The sequence below is a fragment of the Sus scrofa genome, chromosome 7 (genome assembly GCF_054392235.1).
Source record: "Sus scrofa isolate SSC_HxYL_T2T_F1_AM1 chromosome 7, Sscrofa_HxYL_maternal_Yorkshire_Landrace_v2.0, whole genome shotgun sequence".
NCBI lineage: Eukaryota > Metazoa > Chordata > Mammalia > Artiodactyla > Suidae > Sus > Sus scrofa.
In genome coordinates, this window is record NC_139389.1 from 2,033,421 (window position 1) to 2,055,871 (window position 22,451).

At 59.1% G+C, this 22,451-nt stretch overlaps 1 protein-coding gene and 1 long non-coding RNA gene across 14 annotated transcripts in view; both read right to left on the reverse strand.

The window, feature by feature from the left end:
* Positions 1-22,451, reverse strand: part of SLC22A23 (solute carrier family 22 member 23) — a 143,291-nt gene that overhangs the window by 12,988 nt on the left and 107,852 nt on the right. For 9 of the 13 annotated variants that reach the window (XM_021100121.2, XM_084967237.1, XM_084967227.1 and 6 more), the window contains 5 exons: positions 11,567-11,694; positions 6,288-6,390; positions 5,228-5,460; positions 3,806-3,838; positions 2,628-2,751 (listed from right to left, as the gene is read on the reverse strand). In XM_021100121.2, the coding sequence (XP_020955780.1) occupies positions 2,628-2,751; positions 3,806-3,838; positions 5,228-5,460; positions 6,288-6,390; positions 11,567-11,694 (621 nt within the window). Of the gene's footprint in view, positions 1-2,627; positions 2,752-3,661; positions 3,686-3,805; positions 3,839-5,227; positions 5,461-6,287; positions 6,391-11,566; positions 11,695-22,451 lie in introns of all 13 variants that reach the window. The other 4 variants (XM_013977405.3, XM_084967228.1, XM_084967229.1 and 1 more) reach the window with 2 other exon arrangements.
* Positions 13,621-20,506, reverse strand: LOC146401137 (uncharacterized). Its single transcript, XR_014809532.1, has 2 exons — positions 19,439-20,506; positions 13,621-15,749 (listed from the first exon to the last, which is right to left on the reverse strand). It is a non-coding gene; the product is annotated as an uncharacterized LOC146401137 (long non-coding RNA).

Genomic DNA, 22,451 nt, shown 5'->3' on the forward strand with positions numbered 1-22,451 from the left:
CAGATACTCTTTGTATCTGTGTGCTGTTGATACGTGGAATCTAAAGCAGACCAGTGAAGAGAACAGCAAAGGAGCAGACTCAGAGGACAGAGTAGCGGTGACCTGTGGGGAGGGCAAGACAGATGCAGGGGACGAAGAGGCGCAGACTCGTGGGTATAAAACGCGCTAAAGGATGTACGTCATGCGGATGCAGCCACGGCTTTAGAATAACTGCAGATTATACAGTAAAATCTTCTAAAAATTGTGAATCACTATGTTGGGCACCTGAAACTTACATTGTGTACCAATGACACCTAAACAAAGAAAAAAGCCCTACAGCCAGGCCCAGAGTCGCCTGTCTGTCACCAGCACCTGCCTGCTCACTTTGTGAGGGACAGAAAGCATTCAGGCCTCAGGGGATCTGCCCGCAGCTCCCCGGTGACACTGGGCCGCACACCAGGTCCACCAGCTGCCTCCGCATTGGCCAGGATCCACATTTCTGCCTAAGCCAAAGCGGGGCCTGGAGGGCCACCGGCTCCTGAGGCTACAGGTGTGAATGTGAGAAGCACCTGCTGGACCCAGAGGCCACCAGCAGGGCGGCCCCTCAGGGAAGAGCGGTCATCCTCGGACAGCCGATGGCCTTTGTGCAAAGGTTCTTATCCCCTGGTAGCTTTGCGTTAGGCCTTAACCTCTGCTACTGTTCTTGTTCAGGAGGTGTGTTTTTAACACAGGTTGTAGAAAAGGGCTAATTTTATACTAGGAAACGAGAGCTCGCAGGTCCAAGCTTCTCCTGGTTCATCGTGAGAAGCGGGGGGAGGGCGGGAAGGCCATCTCCGCCCCAGTGGCTCTGGGGGACGGTCCCTGAGTGGACGTGCAGGAAAGAGGGCGGGCGAGGAGGGTGTCCAGCCAGGGTATGGGGGGGGGGGCGACCTTCTGGCAACATCAGGAGGTCATCTGTCCCCACGGGGACCCTGACATCTTCCTCTGCAACTACAGGCATCGCCGAGGGTCAGGTGTTTCCTAGTGTGTCATCCTGGCTGCTGGACCTGTTACATTTCTGTCCCCAGGAGAATCTTCCCAGGTCTACACTGGCGAGGAAAAGGGCGCCTCGCTTCCCTGAGTTTCGCTCCCTAAGCCAAGTCTGGTGATGACGAATGAGGTTAGCTCAGGGGCCGCCTCCCCAAGAGACAGGACCACACAGAGGTCTGACCTTGACCGCTGCTCTCCTGAAGGGCTCCTCCTTGCTGGGCTCCTCTGTAAAGGAGAGTATTTAACTGGGCAAAGGAAGACGGGGCTGCCGGCTGCCTGGGCCCTCAGCAGCGTCCAGGCTCCCGCCTCACAACCGGGTTAAGCAGCGGGTTGAACCAGACTGCATCACTCGCATGTCATTGCTTTGTGCTTAAATACACAATTCCCTGGCGTTTGTTCCAGGGGTACGGGCAGCCTTTGGGCGTGGCTGTGCTGTAAGAATCCTGGAGGAGGAATCAAAGTGCGGTCACGTGACTTGTACTGGGGTGGGGGGGAAGGGCTGGACGGGGCACTTGGGGTGGGCACACAGGATGGAGCAGCAAGGTCCTACCTACAGCCCAGGAACTGTGCTCAGTGTCTTATAATAAAGCATCACGGGAACAGAAGAAGGATGTACGCACACCTGAGTCACGGAGCCGCCCAGCAGAAGTTAACACAGCGCCGTTGTCGCTGCGCTTCGGTAGAAGTTTCTAAGAAAGGAGGCCCCCGAAGTCTCCTGTCGCTTGCCTCCCACCCGCGCCTGCCTTGGCTCAGAGCCCTTCTGGCGCCGAGGGGCCGAGATCATCCACCTTGGGTGACCTGCCTGGAGCTGCACTGGCCGCCCCTTGTCCCCGGGGGGAGGCCAGGCTGGCAGGGTGTCCCCGGCCGGCTTCGGGGCTGCGAGGTTGCCACCCCAACAACTGTGCTGTCACACAGCGGGTGTGCTGGACAAGCTCGTGACTCTCCCGCGCCAGGTTCGGGAGCACGTTGGAAAGTCACGTCCGTCAGTAACCAGGGCGTGACGTGACCGAGGTGAAGTGACACCTCTTACGTGAAGGAAAACCTTCCACCTTCCACGGCGCTCGAACCTCCACCGCACCCAAGGGCCTGTACACCGTGTGTGGGACGGCGCCCCACGGCCAAGGCGAAGCGGGCGCCGGTCTGTGCCCCGGGCCTCTGCTCGGCGCACGGTTGGTTCCCCGTGAATACCTGTCCCCCGGTCTCAGCGACGTCACGGCCTTCCTCTGGACGCGTGACACTGGCTTCTCAGGCCAGCAGAAGCCAAGCCCTTTCTACCCCCCCGCCCCCGCCCCCTGCCAGGCTCTTCACTGGGCTCTGGAAGAGTGGACAGCGTGGGCATAAACTCAGTGAGCCCCGACTTGGCTCTCTGTGCAGGGCCGGCTGCGGCTCGTGCCCCCCGAGCCCCCTGTACCCCGTTCCTCCAGCTGCCCAGATGGGACCCGGGCTCCAGCTCTCCCCTGACTCTCCACGCCCCGGGGGGCAGGGCGGGACGCCCGTCTGGAAGCTGACTCCAGAGGCCAGGGCTGGTGGCTGGTCCACGGGCGCCCTGCCAGATGGGCCTCCCCTGACCCCGCGGCCTCGGAAGACCCCCCCCAACCTCGGGCAGCCCCGCCACGCACCTTATCACTGTGGGGGTGATCTCCGCGCAGAAAAACACGCTGAGGCTCCCTGCCGCGTGGGAGGCGAACATGCCCACGATGGAGAAGGTGACGGAGAACTTGTCCTTGACACTGTCACTCATTCCTGGGGGAGGGGCGGCGGCCGTGAGGCGGGCAGAGGGGAGGGGGCGCGGGGGCGGAGGGAGCAGGGGGAGGGAGCAGATGGCCTGGTGCTCCCTCCCCCTCCCCCCTCCCGGGTTCAAGGTGCAGACCGGGTGCTCGGGCCGCATGGGGTGGCCAGCCTCCGTCAAGTTCCCGTGGGTCCTGAATGTGGGCTGGGGCCGACAGCCAGAAGCCGGAGCCCGGAGAAGAGGGAGGCTGGTGGTCTCCCCGAAGCCACAGCGACGGGCTGTCCCACCGCGGGGTCGGCTCCAGAGGGAGGTCTCTGACCCCGGAGAGCCTGGCCGTCCTGGCTGCAGGCCTGACCAGTCCAAGCCCAGGGACAGAGCATCTGGGCTGAATTTAGGGGAAGGAAACGCAACCCCAAGAGAATGTAGGGTCCGGAGGGAAAGTGCTTGACCAGTTCGAGCCCCTCGCCCAGGGCCCGGGTCTGACCTCACACCCACGCGGCGTTAGGCGGAGCGTGGCGAGCTGCCAGGGCCACACGCTCGGGGCGCAACTCAGTTCCCCGCAAGGAGCATCGTGCGCCCCAGCTCTGCCTCGAGGGCTTGGCGCCTGGGCGGTCAGGCCAGGCTCGAGCGCAGCTGCGTTGCGTGCAGGGCAGCAGCTCTGCCGTCCCCGCGGCAGAGGGCAGGGGGCTTGCGGGCTGCACAGGCGGGGATGGCAGCTTCCCCAGGTGGCGCGATCAGCCAGATCCCCCTCGGCCTGTGCCCGAGACCCTGCGTCACAGCAGGTGCCACCGGGCTGTGCCGAGCACCATGCCAGGGGAAGGGGGGCAGCATGCCAGCTGGGTGCGAGCAGCATGGGGGACACGAGCCGGACTTTCTAGAGGCAAGAGGGGCAGAGGGTACAAATGGAGACGTGCAGTGTCCAACCTACGGCCAACTTCAGCTGCAACTCTTGGGGCGTAAAGTGGGAGAGAGAGGAAAGGGAAACCACAGGTCCGTGAGTCTTTGTGGAAACGCCGTTTGGGTGCAATAAAAAGACGATAGAGCCTGGCTCGCTTGTTCGGGGCTCACCTGAGTCTGGATGCTGGCTGTACTTGCCGATCACTGGGCCGGAGACGGCGGGCGAGCGTGAAGGTCGGGGGAGGGAGAAGAAAGCACGTCAGGACGGAAGCTACGACCGCGAGCTTCCCCGGGGCTGGTTTCTAAGCGAACCCCCTCCAGGACCAGTGGGGTGGCCTTGCTGCCGGCCCGCCAGGCCCACCTAGGGAGCACGGCTGATGCCACCAGGGGGCAGAGGGGAGGGGCAGGGCACGGATGTGGGGGAGGGTCCTGGGCATCAGGGCTGGCACTGGACCAAATGGAGCCCCTCTGTTCAGAACAGGGGACGACAGCCCCTGGGAGCAGAGCCCAGGCCCAGTGCGTGTCCTCAGTCACTGACGTCTCCGCTGGTGTGTGCTTGGGGCACCAAGCATGGTACAGACCTGGCAGATGGCATCCTCGTGCCCTCCCAGCATGGTCCCCACAGCGCCCAGTCTCCTGGGCATCCCTGCTCAGGGACCGTGGGTGGCTGGGAGCCTTGGGGCGGCTACTCCCTGCACATCCAGCTGAGCCTGGGGGCCGGGAAAGGTTCCCTGGGGAGAGAGACCCCCAGGTCACAGCTGATGCTGATGGGTCTCCCAGCAGAGATGTACAACCCCCCAGGAGTGCCCGGGTCAGGAGATGGCCCCTGCACCTGACACTGGCTGCTCCAGAGTCCAGTTTGCACAAGGAGGCTGAGAAGGTGCTCAGCCCCTCCCCCTCTTCTTCGGTTCAGATGCTCACTCCCCGCCCAGGACATCACGCAGACCTGACATCCTGGGGGGACTTTTGCTTTCTCAGCAGCTCTGACCTAATTCTGGCAGCTTGGAGAGAGGGGACCACCGAGCCCACGGGGACAGTCCCGGGTGAGAGGAGGCTGGGTGCCCTGCTGGCTCCTGCCCTGCTCTGGTGGGCAGGTACCTGGGCTCGACCCACAGGCACGGGGGTGACTTTTTGCTCAGCAGGAGCTGCACTGAGCTGGCCTCTCAGAGCTGGATGGGCTGCTCAGATCGTCTAGCTTTTGTTTAAATTCTTTTTTAACATTTGCTGAGAAATTGTGGTCCCAAGAGCAGCCGATAAACTCGGCAATGTCTACTGAAAAGCTGGGTCCCAGAGCGGGAGTGTCACAGGTGCTCTCCCTGGTTTCACACCAGAGAAAAGTCCTTTGTTCTTGGTCCTGTGATGCATCACAGAGGGACAGCGTGGCTGCCAGGGGGTCATGTCCACCAGGAGTGCCAGGGAGAACTGGGGTCAGGGTGGGGAGGAAAGACCCCACACTCGGGGCAGCGGCCATGCGTTCCAAGAAAGCCCATCCTTCCCGAAGCAGCTTCCTTGGCTCTTGGTCTCCGGAGAGCAGCTGGGGTCCCTGAAAGCGGTCCATGTCCCCAGCGCCCACCCGCCTGCAGCCCCACTCACGGTTGAGCAGCCCGAGCTGCAGGAGCGAGGCCAGGGCGGTGAGAATCATGAAGAGCAGCAGGCCTCCCCGGCGCCCCAGGACCCCGACCACCAGGCACATGGCCAGGCAGGACGCCAGGGCGATGCCCGCCGCCGTGTAGTAGTCAGCATAGAAGTTCTCCAGCAGCGGCACCTTCACCTCGTGGCCCATCATGCTACGGGCGAAGCAGTGGTGGATTCCAAAGCCGGTCAGCCTGCGGGCACATGGACCATGGGGCCGCCGCCTCCTGGAGCCCCGCGCCCAGGGTCCAGGAGCAGGGCAGCAGGTTGGAAGGTTGAGGGAGCCGTGAGACAGACTGGAACGCGGAGAAGACCCCAGGAAAGGGACTGCAGGGTCACCTCCTCCACCGTGGCCTTAGCGGTGGGTGTGGGTGAAAAGCAGGGACCCTCTTTCAGAGGGTGTCTTTCAGGGACGCCATCTGATGACCTCTGACCCTGAGGGGGGCCGCCCTGGGCAGCAGGGAGGGGCAGGGTTCCTGCCCTCAGAGTCAAGGCCACGGTGAGGCCCACACTGAAGCCGCCGGGCTGCTGGGAAACGCTGTGAGCCACGGGGCAGCCGGGGACGTGTGTTCCGCAGTGGGGGGGCCTCTGGGGTAACCTCCGGGGCTCACACCGAGAGGGAGGCAGGGGTGCTCCATCACCCGCAGCAGCCTGGGGGGGGGGGCCTCTGCGAGAGCCAGCTCCACACAGGGAGCAAGGACCTGTCCCACTCCCGTCCCCAGGGTCTCGGCGGACCTGCACCTGCTCCCCCGCAGTCCGGTCCTAAGGACTTGAGTCTGGGGGCGCGAGCAGCACGCAGGCAAGATGCTGGGCTGCGGGGGGCTGGTCAGACCCCAGCTGCCCCGAGGCGGGGGGTCCGGATCTTCGTGCCCTTGCAACCCCCAGACACCGGGGCTCCTCACCCACTCAGGCCCCTCACCCACCCAGGGCGGGGCCGAGAGCGAAGCGGGGAGCAGGTGGCGCCGGCGGCCTCCCCCGCCCCTCCCCCTCCCGCCGTCGCGCCTGCGCGTCCGGGACTCACGAGTTCACACACAGGACCACGATGTTTTTCCACAGGTTCCGGGTTCCCACCACCTTCACGATGCAGACCTTCTTGGGCCTTCGGGAAAGCTCCTTCTCCAGCTCTGCAGAGAACGGGCTGTGAGCGCCGCAGGCAGGCGGCCCCGCCCGCCCCGCGGGGACACGTGGCCTCCGGCAGCAGCAGGGCGGGGTGCGTTTCGGGCTGGGGTGGGGTGGGGTCTGCCTCCCCCGTCCCCCCCTCCCCCGAGGTAAAACGCGCTCAGAGACACTGGCTGTGCAGGTGCCACGGTCCCCGGGCCTGCAGGGAGCCAGGCCTTTCCTGGGAGCCGGCAGGACACAGGCAAACCAGCCACCCACGGGGGCTCCCGCTGCTCTGCCTGAGCGGGACCCAGAGGCGGAGGCTGGCGGGGGGCAGGCTCTCTTCCCAAGAGCCACCCTCTGCTCTGCTCCCCACTCAGTGGCCGGAGCGCCTGAGGCCGCTTCCTCTGCACCTGCCCCTGCAGTGCCCACATCTTAGAGACGCATGAGGTAGAGTGAACACGTGTGCCTGCGTGTGCCCAGACACACGCACCTCCATGTGCGCTGAAGTGAACGGAGCTGATTAAGACGGATGGGGTTTCGGGTCAGGGGACGTGACCGACATGTCACACGGCGGAGCTGGGGCTCAGTCAGCTTAGACGGGACGTCAGGGCCCCCGCTGGCGGGGTGCGGGGGGTTGCAGACGGGGGTGGGGGGCCGACCCCAAAGTTCAACAGGGAGGATCCAACAAGGGGACCCGCGGTCTGGGGGCCTCCTGGAGTCTGTGAGCAGAAACAGGCACCTTGGGCCTCTGAGTCCACCCCCACCGCGTGTCCTCAGGGAGTGACCCCTTCTCAAGGGCCAGAAAAAGGAAACTTAACCATCAGATGTCGAGGCCGAAGGAAGCAAGAAAAGACTGGAACGTCGGGGTCCAGAGGCAACGGGTGTGTGGGGAGCAGGCGGTCCTGGGCAGGGTCGTGGGGCGGCATCATGGGGGGACTGGGGCCGCCCCCTCCAGGCTGACAGCTGGGCAGCCGTGGCCACTTCCCAGTCATGACATTACACCGGGGAGGCCGGCTGAGGGGCTTTCAAAATCCTGTGCTGTCTGCAACTTAGCTGTGACCCTAAGGCGAATCGAAGACAAGGCCACTAAAAATAAAAAGTGCTGCGGCGGGAAGGCCTGGGGGGAGGGGCTGCCTCAGGAGGGGCCCCGGAAGCAGACCCGGCGGGGACACTGGGTCCGAGCTGAGTCCCGCCTCCCGGGTTCAACTCCCTTCTACCCCTTCCTGCCGTCCAATGGCAAGAGGGCCACCACCTGCACTCGTTACATCAGAATGAGAACTAGGGTTTTTAGGGACTTCCCGGTGTGGCTCAGTGGAAATGAACCCAACTAGTATCCAGGAGGACATGGGTTCAATCCTTGGCTCCACTCAGTGGGTTAAGGATCTGAAATTTCCATGAACTGTGGTGTAGGTCACAGATGTGGCTTGGATCTGGCATGGCTGTGGCTGTGGTGCAGCTCTGATTCAACCCCTAGCCTGGAAACTTCCATAGGCTGCATGGGTGGCCCTTAAAAAAAAAAAAAAAAAAAAGAAAAAGAAAAATAGATTTTTTAACCGTAAGAGTTGAGGAGTTTTTATTTAAAAAATGTTTGGATCAGTGTCACCAGCTGGGACACAGAGGGGAAAAGGGAAAGCCTTGCCTACGTCTGAAGGATACCACACCACCTGTTTCCAGAACTTTCTTCCTTCTCAGTATTTAGCTGCGGCGATGAGGCCCGTGCACAGGCCAGATTGGCTGGTATTCTGGTCATCCCTCCGTGGACCTCTCAGCTCCTGAGGTCTTCCTGACCGTTAGCACAGAGGGGCTAATCCCATTTACAGACACCCCCCCCCCCCCCGCCGGTTAAAACACTAACACCGTTTTAATGAGCCTGGAACCATCACAGTGAGCAGATGACGGTGACCCCGTGATCTGAGCATCCTCCCCTGCTCCAAAACTGGGCAGGAACTCGTACCACAACCTGTGATCACTTGCTCACCATGGAAATCTTCCAAGAGCAAAAATTAAATGTCCATTAGCATTTCACAGAAGTTTCTTTTTTGTCATGTGGCCCAAACGTAACTCCGGATACACCCAGCATATGAAATAGACATTGGGGAAGCTGGAGCCATTGGAATTACGGCCTGAGCTTGTTTTTAAAGCATTAAACTCTAGAGCCCAAACCGTAGTCCCAGAGGTAACTGCATGACGCTAAGTGGAATTACACGAACACGTCTGGGGCTGTTTGTGCTTTGTCTCTGTCACGGGCACCACAGCCTCCCAACCACAACACAGAACTTTCTCAGCACCAGGTCTGTGCTGGGACGAAACCCCACAGCCCTGAGCACAAGAAACCCAGCACCGCACCCGCAGGACTCCTGCTCCTGGGTAAGGATGCCAAGTCTGGGGAAGAAGGATGGAGCCAGAGAGCTGACAGCACCCACACACGGCACGTGAGCTGATGCTCGTGGGAAAGACGCCGAGAGCGACAGACACTCAGGTGTTCAAAGATCTACAGTGATTCAGCTGCAAACACCACGCAGGAAACCCGACACGTGCAAAGATAAGACCAAGATTGCTTTAAAAGAGGAAAGGAAAATTCTGGAATGCCGGGTTTTCTTCCAGCATGAATCCAAGGTTGAGATGCACTGACAGGGCAGGCCCACCCCCTTCCCCCGCCTGAGACACGAATCCACCCAGAAGTGGCGGATGCGCTGAGCCTTCCTGACTGCAGGAGTCGGGATTCACTTATTGCGTAGATGTGTGCAGACAGCCTGCTGCGTGTCAGGTGTGCTGATTTGGCCGCCCTGCTGGGTGGACACAGGCCCAGCCCCGCCAGCGTGGCTGGTGACAGGCCTGATGAGCAGCACACGGGTCCTTGGCTCCTGTGGTCCTCACTCGGCTGCGGGTGTGGGGCAAAGTGCCTGCTGCTGTGACAAGCATCAGTGGAGGGCCGAGCTGGGCCTGGGGAGACGGGCTGACCTGGTCTCCCAGGAGGGGGTGACAGGACACAGCTGCGTGCCTGGGGGGAGGGCTGGCGGAGGGGCGGGGCCTGCTGTCCCCAGAGTCTGACAGAGGCAACAGACACAGGGTCTCAGGGCGGCCTGGGAACTTGGCCGAAAGGCCCTGCGGGCAGGTGGTGCTGGTGGGTGTGGGGTGGTGCCAGCGAGGATGGCGTCGAGCAGGGGAGAGTCCGGGTAGGGCACGGGGACCGGGGTGGGCTGGTGGGGACTGGCTCAGATGACAGGAAGAGGGCTCCAAGCAGGAAGCCAGGCCTGCGGATGGAGGTGCAGGCGGCCGGTTCGGAGGAAACTGCTGCCTCCCCCACTGCCAGGGGGCAGAGGCCCAGAGGCGGGAGAGCCGTGGGCCCGGGGTGCGAGCGCATGACACGCCTGCCTTGCGTCGGGGAGAGGTCACCGTGCCACCTGCCTCCAGCCCAGAAGCCGACCCCACCCGACTCTGGAGCGAGGAAAGAGAGGAAGATGCACTATCGCTTCCCATGAAGAGGAGGGAAGGGGCTTCTCCCAGACTCTGAACCCGCGAGCGGCAGAGCGGGCTCAATCAGGGTCACGCCGGAGACAAAGGGCACGGCGGCTTAAGAGCACCGACCAGCTACCGGCTGGGCCTGGACAAGGCTGGGCAAGACAGTGGACACTCCAAAACGAGCAGATGTGACCCACAGGTGCAAGGTGCACTCCTCCCCCCCACCAGCCACGCTGGAACCTCTGTCCCTCTTTGCTCTGAAGCAGCACAGGGCAGCCGCTTCTGCTGGGTCTCCGGCTCAAGCCCCGGCTCTGCCGCTTGCCAGCTGCGTGACCTCTGATGAGACGCTCAAGCGCTCCGCCTCAGTGTCCTCGTCGGCAGGTGGGGACAATGGGGCACCTCGCAGCACCACAGCACTGCTGGGGGGCAACAGACTCATACACGCAAAGCGCCTGGGATTAAACACGTTCACATTTGCAGGCCGTCGGGGAAATGACATGATGGACACAAGCCCTCCGCAGGGATCAGCCTATTTACCTCCACGGCTGCCAGGGACGGTGGCAGGGGGCGGAGGGGGGCAGGCCCGGCTCCTGGCCCTGGCCTCCTTCGTTCCAGGGCTGGGCAGCCCCTCCCGCAGCCCCACTGCCTGCCCCTGGGTCCTGGGCAGGGATGCGCCCCAGCCGGGCAGCAGCAGCATCGGGCGAGCGTCTACTGACACGAGCCTGGATCTTCTGATGAGAAGCGATTCCAGGAGCCCTTCCCGGCCAGCGAGCCCCCATGTGCTCCTCCCCCGTCGTGAATGGGGACCTCAGGCCCTGCGCACCCACCAGCTCGCCAGGCTCCCCCAGCGCCCAGCGCGGTCGCTCTCCAGCCCCGCTGCCCCCACCTGGCGGGGGGGCTCACCGCGGTCCCTGCCCCTGACGTCAGGTTCACCTCTCCCCGCGTGCCTGCCCCCCAGAGCGGGGCTGTGCCCGTCCCCTTCCTGCTCTAGGACAGAGCCTGGCCAGGTGGCGTCTGGCAGATCTCTGCCGGGGGAAGTTCAGATCCGGGAAACAGGACGAAGGTCTATGGATTATTTTCCTGGGGAAGCTCCTGACGGCACCAGCCTCGCGGGGGCCTGGGCTGGGCAGTGGGTCAGGGTGGCGGGTGGCTTTTCAAAGGAGGGCCACACACCACGTGAGTCTGAACCACTTCCAGTGCTTATTAAACATGCAATTTTCAGGGTTCATTCCAAGCGCTACTGGCTCAGAATTTCCGGGTGCTGGGAGGGCCCAGGAGTTTGGATTTGAACAACCTTCCACTGGGGTGGGGTGGTCTGATCTAGTTTGGGGGATGCTCCTGAAACACATTCTTTAGATCCAAATGCCCCCACCTGTTCAGATGCCCAACCAGTAGGTCCCGACACACAGACACAGCGGCTCTTGGAAGGTCCTACTTGGGGGAGAGAGAGTGAGAGCCAGCACCCTGGCAGGCTGTCGGGCCATGTGCCAGGCGTGGGTTCGGCCTCCAGATCCCCAAGGTCACCCCGCTCTCTGGATTTGGACTTGATCACGTTCTGAGTCCGGGGGGCGGGGTTGGGGGTGGGCGGCGACTGTCATGGGAAGTTAGCTGGGGGGCTGCTGTTTGGCAGGACAGAGCCGACGCACCAGGGGCACGTTGTGGGGTGTGGCCCAGTCCCGGGGGGGGGGGACGGGTGCCCCGGGGGGGGGGCGTGGGGTCCCAGGGACACGTGCTCACCGGGCATCACGCCTTTGATGTCGCTCTCGGGGCTCATGCGGTTCTTCTGCGTAAAGTACAGGATCAGCTTCTTCGCAGACTCAAACTGGTGCGTGGCCATGAGCCAGCGCAGGGACTCGGGGAAAATCCTGCAGAGACAGAGAGTGGGTGAGGGTCTTCCGGTCCACTGGGTGGGCATCAGGACCGGCCTGGGGGGCTGGGGGCTTGCAGGCGGTCGGACTGGGGTTCCACAGGTGCTCCGTGACCGGCTGGGAGAAGACCACCCAGGAGAGTTCCTACTTTTCTTGCAGGAAGGGTGAATGTTGCAATTTTGAAGATGAGGCAGATAGAAGTATCTTACCAACCGGGTTAAGAAATCTGTGTACCCATCTGACCAGGACCGTGGATTTTGAAAGCATGTGCCAGCAACTCACCGAAGGGCTGCTTTTGTGATGTTTTGTCTCAAAAAAACAAATGCTCATAGAATGATGAAAAGTTTTTTTTTTTTGTCTTTTTGCTATTTCTTGGGCCGCTCCCGCGGCATATGGAGGTTCCCAGGCTAGGGGTCGAATCGGAGCTGTAGCCACCGGCCTACGCCAGAGCCACAGCAACGCGGGATCCGAGCCGCGTCTGCAGCCTACACCACAGCTCACGGCAACGCCAGATCGTTAACCCACTGAGCAAGGGCAGGGACCGAACCCGCAACCTCATGGTTCCTAGTCGGATTCGTTAACCACCGCGCCACGACGGGAACTCTGAATGATGAAAAGTTTCAAAAAATGCAGCCCCCATACTAGCGACCTGACAGGCACTTTCCGCTCGGGCGTGAGGGCGATTCCCTCGGGATCGGCTGTGGAGGGCGTCTCATCTCGCTGCATGCCCCCCACCCTGCCCCCGAGATGATGGTTTTCACGTGTTATTAGCACCAGACTCCCTGTTTATGTTTAGGGTGAAATCCTGTGAGGAGTTCCAACAGAAAAATCAAAACAAAACCCAAACTGGTGTCTTTTTTTTTTTTTTGCTTTTTAGGGCCATACCTGCAGCATATGCAGGTTCCCAGGCTAGGGGTCTGATCGGAGCTGCAGCCACCAGCCTATGCCACAGCCATAGCCACGCGGGATCTGAGCCGAGTCTGCAACCTACACCACAGCTACAGCAATGCTGGATCCTTGACCCACTGAGCAAGGTCAGGGACCGAACCCGCAACCTCATGGTTCCTAGTCGGATTCATTTCTGCTGCGCCATGATGGGAACTCCCAAACTAGGGTCTTATTGTCAATACATTTCGTAATCTTCCTTTTAGGACAATCTTTGCTGTCAAAGAGAACAAGGTGCCCGTTTGGAGTGGGGGTCAGCTTGCTTTCTCTGTAAAAGTCCACACAGTAATTTAGACTTTGCAGGTCACAAGGTCTCTTCGGAAACTAGCCGCTGCCGCATGCCCAGGAATGAGGGCTGTGTCCCCTTAGGGCTTTATCATGAAGCAGCAAGTGCCCTTGGGAGGGAGAGGCGAGAACTGGAGGTTGAAGCTCGGGGTGACAGCATGGTGACATATGGTGACCATGGCATCTCATTGGGGTTACACAGCGTCAGGTTGCCATCGCGGATGCTGATAGGAGTTTGCATCCACCGACCCAACACCCGCCCTGCCAGCTACAGGGAGCCGCTAATGAAAGCATCCAGAATCTGGAAAAGCTGTCCGGGGCAAATTTTTATTTCCATGTCATTCACTAATGCTGTAATGGCAGTCGCTGCCTTCCCTGTCTGAAGAAAAATCAAATTTCTAAATGCTCCTGCTGCATTCTGCAGCAACAGCTGACGCCAGTGTGCCCTGGGCCAGTCCGATTGGAACGCTCATCTATGCTGGGACGCCCGGGTCACCAAGAGTCAGAAGCTATGTGCCCACGTGCCTGGCCTGAGGAGGTGCGGCCTAAGCATTAAGACGGGCCCAGGGCGACTCGCATCTTTTTACAACAGGAGCCCGTGCGAAAGCTGGGAAAAAAGGTTTCAAGTTGTAGGCAGTGCTTTTTTTTTTTTTTTTAAATAGTAAAAGTTAATGTTTGTTTTACTGGTTCTAGTTTTTACAAAGTGATTTTGAATGATGTAGTTCAAGCAAACACTCAGAATCAATATTGCATAGATAGCAACACCGTGGCACAGTTTATCAGACCTTTTATCTATAATGAAATAACCTGACACAAACGCTCCCCACAGCTCTACCTACCTTAGCTCCATCTTTCTGATTTATCTGGGCTTGGTGTCACTTTCCGATTTCGTGACATGGGTAACACATCATCAAATTTAATTCTTCTTTTCTAATATATCAATTTCAGACTTCAAAATGCCACCCGAGTATCATTTTCGCTACATTTCACAAGTTTTGACAAGTAGTTTTTTCTCTCTTTTTTTTTAGGGCCACTCCTGTGGTACATGGAGGTTCCTGGGCCATGGCTACACCACAGCCACAGCCACACCTGATCCAAGCCGCATCTGTGACCTACGCCACAGCTCCCGGCAAAGCCAGATCCTCACCCCACTGAGAGAGGCCAGGGATGGAACCTGCGTGCTTAGGAGACTAGGTCGGGTCCTTAACCTGCTGGGCCGCGATGGGAGCTCCTTGGTAAGCGGTCCTTGCTGAGATTTCCTTCTAGACATTTTGTGATTTCGATCCTAATTCTATCCCATTTTCCTTCCCTGTGACAGACGGAGAGACACGTCTCACATTTATACATGACATCGCCAAACACACAGGTTTGGAGAGGGGGTTGGGAGTGGGCTTGCGATATTATTCCCCTGATTTTTAATTTTGTTACACCATTCTGAGGAAGCACAGGCTGTGTTACCAGACGCCCCCGGAGCCCCTGGGCCCCTGCAGGATTCTGCCCGCAGCCATTCCGTGTAGCTCATCCTTCCTGCTGGACCTTCTCAGGTCTGAGAGAGTCACCACGCACTGAGTAGGCGGTGCTCTTCTGACTGCAGGTTTCAGCTGCGCCCCCCACGTACCCCCCTTCCCCAGGGGGACAGCAAGGACGAGAGGCACGTCCACAAGTGACAAAGGGCAGGCTGGCCGAGACGTGCCCCCGCTTACAAGAGGACCCACGTGAAGGCCCACAACCCAGGGGGAGCCCGCCGGTCAGCGCCGCTGGGCACAGGGCCAGTGAGTGTGGGCCTCGTCTGGAGCTCAAACACTCATCTAGTCGCCACATTTTTTTTCTGGTATGTACGGAGCCTTGTCACCACAAACTCATTCCCAGTGGGCACCTCCTCGACCTCCAGGGACCTGAGTCTCGCAGCGGGAGACTCCTAAACAAAGTCAACACACACACACGTACACACTCTATAGACTTACAAGTGACTTGGCCAGAAGCCTGCACAGCATGGGACAGGACGGGGCGCAAGAAGAGAGGGGGCCGTTCCTGGAAGGGGTTGGGAACGGCCCGGGAGGGCTGCACGGAGGCAGCGGTTTGGCGGGGTATTGGGGGAGACGAGCAGGCGCTGGGCAGACGCCGCGTGCTGCTGGGGGCAGGTGAGGATGGGTGCGGCTGGGACCCCGAGGAGAGGCGTCGGCCGTGAAACAAGGAGCACGCTGTGTCCCAGCGCTGCCAGCTGGGACAGCCAGGACCCGGGATCTGAGAAGAGGAGAGAAGCGGGGCCCTGGGGTGAGCGCCTGGGCCTCTGTGGGGTGCGGGGGGAGGGCAGCCGTGGGCCAGAATGAACCCAGGCGGGGAGAAGGGCTCTCCCAGGAGATCTGGGTACAGGTACGGCTGGACTCCCGCTAGTCACGTGTCCCCTCTCGGGTGGCAGATGGCACCGCAAACCTCCCCCAGGCCTGACCTACGGGGACGAGGAAGCCTTCTCTTCATTCCCCACGCATTCAAGTCTTTCAAGCTCGTGATGCTGCAGTAACAGCATCCCCGTTTCACAGGTGGGGAAACTCAGACAAAGAAAGTTCAAGGGCATCATCCAGACTGCAGCACGGTTAAAGGCAGAGCTGCACTTGGGAGTTCCCGTCGTGGCTCAGTAGTTAATGAACCCGACTAGGATCCATGAGGACGCGGGTCCGATCCCTGGTCTCGCTCAGTGGGTTAAGGATCTGGCGTTGCTGTGAGCTGTGGTGTAGATCGCAGACGCGGCTCAAATCCTGCATGGCTCTGACTGTGGTGTAGGCCAGCAGCTGTAGCTCCGATTCGACCCCTAGCCTGGGAACCTCCACATGCTGTGGGTGCGGCCCTAGAAAAGGCAAAAGACAAAAAAAAAAAAAAAAAAAAAAAAAAAGGGCAGAGCTGCATTTAGACCTGGGCAGTCTGACTCAACCCGCATCCTTCGCCTTGGTGGACCCAGCAAAGAAATCAAGCCCCCGTCCCAGGCCAGCGCTCCGACGGTGGCAGTTTGCGGGAGACTGTCCCAGTGACGTGTCCTCAGGCCTTGCGGACACCTCTGTGCCCCCGCGAATTTAAATCTGCGGCAAAGTCATAAAGAACTCGTTGAATTGTTCGCCCCCGAGAAAGCCCAGGGACGGCTGTTCCAGCGGAAAATGTGCAGTGTGGCCCCATCATGGGAATTTAATGAAATGTCTCCTGACAAGTACATAATGTAATAACACCATGAAAATTAAAAAGCCGGCCAGTGGCCCAGGATCTGGCAGGAATGCAGCTGCGCCTCAGGGAAATCTGTCATTTTCAACCCAAATAAAAGAGTATCGTAGGCAGCCAGAGGCCATGTCTGCTAGTGCAGCCTCACGTGCGGACGGGCAGGAAGTGACCTTGAGCGTGACCTCTGCGACCCCCACACAGAAGTGGGTGGAGAAGCCACGGCGGCATCTCTGGAGGGGGGCTCGCCGCGGCTGCTGGCAGGGCTGTGGCCACAGGACGAGGGAGTGGTCCACAGAGGGGACGGGGAACCAGAACCCTCGGACGCAGGGCGTACTCGGCTCCCTCAAGCACACGGTGTGGTGGTTCTATTATCAACCCTGTTCCACGGATGCAGAAACTGAGGCAGCACAGGTTCAAGTGCACGGTGATGCTCTAAAGCCGTGGCTCACTGGCCCCGGGACTCCTGCAGGAAGGACACAGCAAAGCTCAAAGCCTCTACGGGTCCTGCTCGAGCCCTAAGCCCCTGGCAGGAAGGGGGATACAGCTCGGCACAGACACCCAGTCTGGTCCCTGGGGTCTGATGGACCTCTCGCCCTGAGGCCTCCGAAATACCTGCTGGCTGGTTAGAGGGTCCTGGGTCCCTGGTTCCCAATTCTCACATCCTGAAGGTTCTGAAATCCAAAACCCCTTCATTGGACTCACTTGCAACAAAACCCTGAACTCCCTGGAGGCAGAGCTGGACCTGGTAGGTCTGAGTTACAGCCTCAGGCGTCACTTCCACGGGATGGGGACACCTCCCTGCAGAGACACAGGGTCCTGGGGAAGCTGGACATGTCCGTGTCCTCAGGGCAGAGGAGAAGCTGCGGCGGGATGGGACCCCTGCCTCTGCCCAGCACCCTGCCCGCTTCACCCGCCATGTCCTCCTGGCACAGGCACGTTGCTGGGGAGGATTCTGGCGTCAAAGACTGGCTACGGAGTTAACTTTAATTAAGCAAATCACAGCTGGACCCATTCTCCACTTAAAACTAAACTGTTCTGGAGTGGGGAACTGCCCCTTCCCACCCCCGGTGCCCTGCCCGGCCCGCCCCACCGAGCTGGCCCCTGCCCGGAGGGCGAGCATCCTTCCAACCACTGGAGCCTGGCTCTCTTGAGGTGCCCTCTGCTGTCACACTGCCCCCACCTGCAGTGCAAAGTGCCACTTTCACTCTCCCCATCCCCTTCCTTCCAGATGGGTACGTAACTGCTCCCCCCTGCCCCCCAGTCCTGAGACCCTCAACCCCAGGCGCTGTGTGCTCTGAGGTCCTGGATAAAAGCCACAGTAACGCAGATCAATCTGACCTTGAGCTCGTTTTCTAGCATGTCCCCAGGACACCATGTCCCCACGCACCCCGTGGCCTTGGTTATTCTACAAAAAGCTAAGAACCAGAAATTAAGAGAAGAGGCCTCAGACGGAATGCCAGGGAGGTTACAGAGGCCATGCACCGCGAGCCAGAGGAGAATGCCCAGGTCCCACCCAGACAGCCAAGCTCTGGGTCAGGAAGCCCCATGCAGACGGGGCTGGGCGAGGCAGCCGGGGGCAGGAAGCTGGCTGGGTAAGGACAGCAGAAAGCCCCTAACTGGGGGGCACTTCCCCCCACACCAGGGACCCTGCTGTAGGACCCTGCTTCAGGGACACACGCGTGCCCAGCGACGAGATGAAAACCCTCAAACCATTCACCAAGGCAGGCAAAGTCACAAATCTCAATGTCAAGAGGGGGTCTGGATTTGCACTTGGCCTGGGCCCTCAGGGAGCTGCAGGCGAGCCCTTCCCGGTGGCACTGCTGCTGGCGGGGATCAGCCCGGAACCTGCCTCTGGAGCCCTGAGCAGTGAGTGTGGCTTTCCCACGTCATGCTCATCATATGACTTAACAAACAGGAAAAGCCGTTTTAGAAAGACACCCACCCAAAATAGCTACAAGGAAGTACTGATTCTTAAATTACATGGAAAATTTCTTTACATGGCACTCTTTCCCCAATGGTACCAACGATGTTACTCTGTCAAGACGGAAAGCTCGCTCACATTCTGACTGATGCCCTGAACTGATGCCTTGGCTTGTTCTTCCGAGCCGAGCAGTAGCAGTTCCAGCCGGGGGACCCTTGTCTGCGGCCCCTCTGTGGGCCTCTGAGTCACCACGTGCTTCTCAGACCAGGATGCTTTATGATTTAATTGTAACAAGTTGTTTCTGCCACGCTTTCCCATCTCTGTCTTCCTCCCCGCCTCTCTATCATTTGGCCAAGAGCACCTGCCTTACACTCGCGGATCTGTTTTACCCCTGAGCCCTTGCAACCTGCACGGTGACTCAGAAAAATCAGAAATTAAAATGGGATACTACCATCCTTCCTAACGCTGTAAGGTTGATACTTTCCTTAACATTTAACATGGAAACCAAGTGTCCCTTCTACCCCATTGGAGGGCCTGACTTGGTCACTCACGGACAGTATCCCGGCTGCCCTCCTGTCCATCGAACACCTGCTCTTGGCAACTTCCTACATTCAAAGCATGTCTCTCTCTCTGAATCGCCAAACTAGAACGTTTACTCACAGAGAAGGTGCGGAGAGGAAGTGGGCCTCACTGCTAAGGCTTTTGGAAAGGAATTCTGTCCTCATGTCAGTCTGTGTTTCTCATGTGCTTAGTTTCTCAGGTGGCACACCTGTCGACAGGTGCGCCCTCACATTGGTGATGCGACTTCGCAGCACTCATGAGAGTGTGTGAGGCACGCACTCAACCTGCTGGGGGGGAAACAGGTACGTGGATACATGGAGAAACACCTGATGGGAGGAGCTTCCGCCGAGCAGGTTAAGAAAAGGCAGAGCGAAGGTGTAAGTAGGACAGAGGCGCAGGGCCGTGGACAGCTCTGCAGGGAGAAGCTGCCCTGAACGTGAGCGGGTGCTTTGCCTTAAAGAGGCCATTCTAGCTGCTGATGCTTTGGGTTTGACCACGTATCACAGTTGTGACATTCTGCAAGGGTCCCCCGAGTTCCATTAAAGACTAGAATGAATTAAATACCAGTTGGGGGACTATCTTAAGTTTCTGATTCAAAGCTCTTATAAAAATAAACACTTGAGGGGCTTCCCTCGTAGCTCAGCGGTAACGAATCAGATTAGCACCCATGAGGACGTGGGTTTGATTCCCGGCCTTGCTCAGTGGGTTAAGGATCCATCGTTGCCATGAGCTGTGGTGTAGGTTGCAGACGTGGCTTGGATCCTGCGTGGCTGTGGTGCAGGCCGGCAGCTGTAGCTCTGATTGGACCCCTCGCTTGGGAACCTCCATATGCTGCAGGTGTGGCCCCAAAGATAAAAAACAAACAAACAGAACACAAAACTATGCACCTGATTCTAGTAGATAAGCTCTCACTCGAGTATTTTAAACTTCACTTCCGCACGGTTTACACAATGAGGTAAGTCGATTCCGTGCAGGGTAGAGCGGGTGAATATGAATTAGTTCTTTTAAAAACTCAAGTTCACGGTCCGAGGCAATGGTAGTAAATCTGGGTGAAGGGACAAGCGTGAAATTAAGGAAAATGTGGCTCTTAGGATGTTTCGGTCCCAAGGTTTCTCACAAGTCTTTGCAGGACAAGGAATCTTTTCACAACTAAATGGCCGTCCCACTGGCTTATCTGTCACATAAATGCAGAACAGTGCGTCTCTACTGGTTTTCAAAATGATACACAGCTAAGCTCCAGAATTCTCTCCCTGGAGCCAGACTGAGGGGGACTAGATCGGGAGCCGGTGTTTACGGACCAGTTCTGTGACCTTGGGCAAGGCAGCTAGGGCTTTGGGCCTCTGTTTCCCCATCTGCAGAATGGGGTGGGGGTGGGGGGCAGCACCAAGGCCTCCCCCAGGCCCACATTCTCCGCCTGGATTCGCTTCAAAGGGCCAGTGCTCACTGTGGCCTCCTTCTGAAAATTAAAAGAGAGGCTGATCACTCGGGGCACCGAACAAATATTCTAATCCCGCCTTCGGTTTGGCCAGGATGAATGGAGTCCGTACTTAAAATGCCTCTGGGGCTGGCTTTTAGAGGTTGAGCAACTCGGAATGTACCAGGGTGCCTAAGAGGTGGGTAAACTGAGAGACCCCTTTGTGTCTCAGGAGGTGAAGGACCCCACACAGCCTCTGAGCACATGGGCTCCATCCCTGGCCTCACTCAGTGGGTTGAGGATCTGGTGTGGCTGTGGCTCTGGTGTAGGGCGGCAGCTGCAGCTCTGATTCGACCCTTAGCCCGGGAACGTCTGTCTGCCGAGGGTGCGGCCGTAAAGAGGTTGGGATATATTTTAAATGTTTCTCAGTTCCCACCACACAAGTCAGTTCATTTTTTCCAGCTCTCCCGCCTTCTAACTTATCCGAGTGAGGGATGACCAGGCTGCAGAAAGCCCGAGGCACACAGAGAGCATTCACACCTAACACTGCAGGGGAATGAACTGGCATTTCTGCAAACGATACAAAGAAACTGACGGTGAAAAACGAGAGGAGATAAGGGGGCAGACAGACAGGCTTGTGCTGGTTCGGCTCTTCCCTGGGGTTTGAGCGGCACCTGTATTAGCAGCCTGCCCCATCTACCTTCTCGGGGGGCCAGCCTCTCCGGTCCGTGGCTGCATTCTTGTCCTCCCTGTCTCCCTGCCCCCGCAGGGTGATAACAGGGGCCACACAGACAGCTCATCCTCAGCTCGGCCCCCGCTGCTCCGCCCTGACCTGAGACCCGGCTCTGGCCCCGGAAGGCGGCCTTGGGGCTCAGCTCTCCCAACTCCAAAGAAACAGTCTCGACGACAAGCGAGGCACCCCCGCCTCCCGTCCTGGACCCCCTCTCGTGTCACCAGATGTGCACTTTGCCAGAGACCCGAAGGCCAATCCACGGGGCCGGGGACCCGGCCTCTTGCTCTGGATCTGTCCACTCGGAGGTACACCTGCTGCCAGCGGGCGCTCAGCCGCGCTCGCTGGACACCTGCCGCCAGCGGGCCATTTCCCTGATTTCCGCCAGCTGCCAACACCTCGACCCTATCATTCCCACGTACACACGCGTGTACGCACTTACACGCACGCGGTTACACGCACACACACGCTGGCTGCCTGGGCTCTGCCAGGGCTCCAGGCTCAGAGACCTTCAAGCTGGCCTCGAGTGACCCCAGCTTCCTGGGGTGTGGCAGCAGTGGGATGGAACGCCGGGGCACACGCCAGGCACAAGGACTGGGGGACAGCAGCGCGGCTCCAGGGTCACTGTCGCAGGACTTTACAGCAGAGGCCAGACCCCCTGGTGGCACCTCCCTCTCCCTGGAGTAGGTTGGCTTGACCCCAGGGCTTCTACAGTTTCACACAATCTGCATGGTCACAAGGGCCGGCTCGGGCAGCCTCTGGCCCAAGGGCTCCCCAAACTCCACGCCATCAGCAGATCCCCCAACACCAATTTCGAGAGCCTTCGGATCCCACTTTCAACTGCTCACTCGATTCTGGGGTTGATTCTGGGGCCTGTCTATTCACTTCTACGTTTGCCTTGGCGGCATGACTAACCCCCCCCTCCACCCGGAGAAGTCGGAGGTGAACACAATTTGACGAAAAAAATTGTTTTTGCTCAAAGTTTCCTAAAAGGCTCCCCAAGTTAACCACCTGATAACGTGCATGAATAATTCATGCAGATTTATTCACGCTCCCAGATGCTCATGTGTTTTACGATTCGCCTTTCCACGTTCCCACGAGTGAACACCGCCCTGGGAGGCCCAACCGTGGCAGATGGTGGCGTGGAATCCGGTTTCGCTCCTGCCGTATCGGGAACCCCACGGCCCGGGTTTCACCTGTTTGCATGATGTTACCATGCCCCCCTTTGAAAGAAAGCTGCTTCAGATGGAGAAAGGCTGTCTGGCCTGCGGGCAGGACGCAGAGACGGTGGCTGGATGAAGATACAGATGGTCCCCGTCCAAGGCGGGGCTGTAAGCAAGCCCCCCGCCTCCCCGTCCCTCTGTGCCTGGCTTTCTCCATATGTCCCAGCACCTGCTTGAGGGTCTGAGTCACAGAAGGTGCCAGACAGCATCCGACGTGGAGCAAGCCCTCCAGAAAGGCTAAACACTAGTGCTATTCTGGCCAGACTATTTCTGAGGATATTTTAAAGGGCCCAGAGATGTTTAGAATCACACCCTCACTGGAACGGTTAGTGATGTTTCCCCTGGTTACTGATCTAACCCGAGACCCCCGTACACACTTTACAGTGGCCTGTTTCTTGAAGCGCTGAAGAATCGAAACGGCTGTGGGCACACAGCTTTCCTGTGCAGGCTCACTGCTCTCGACGCCTC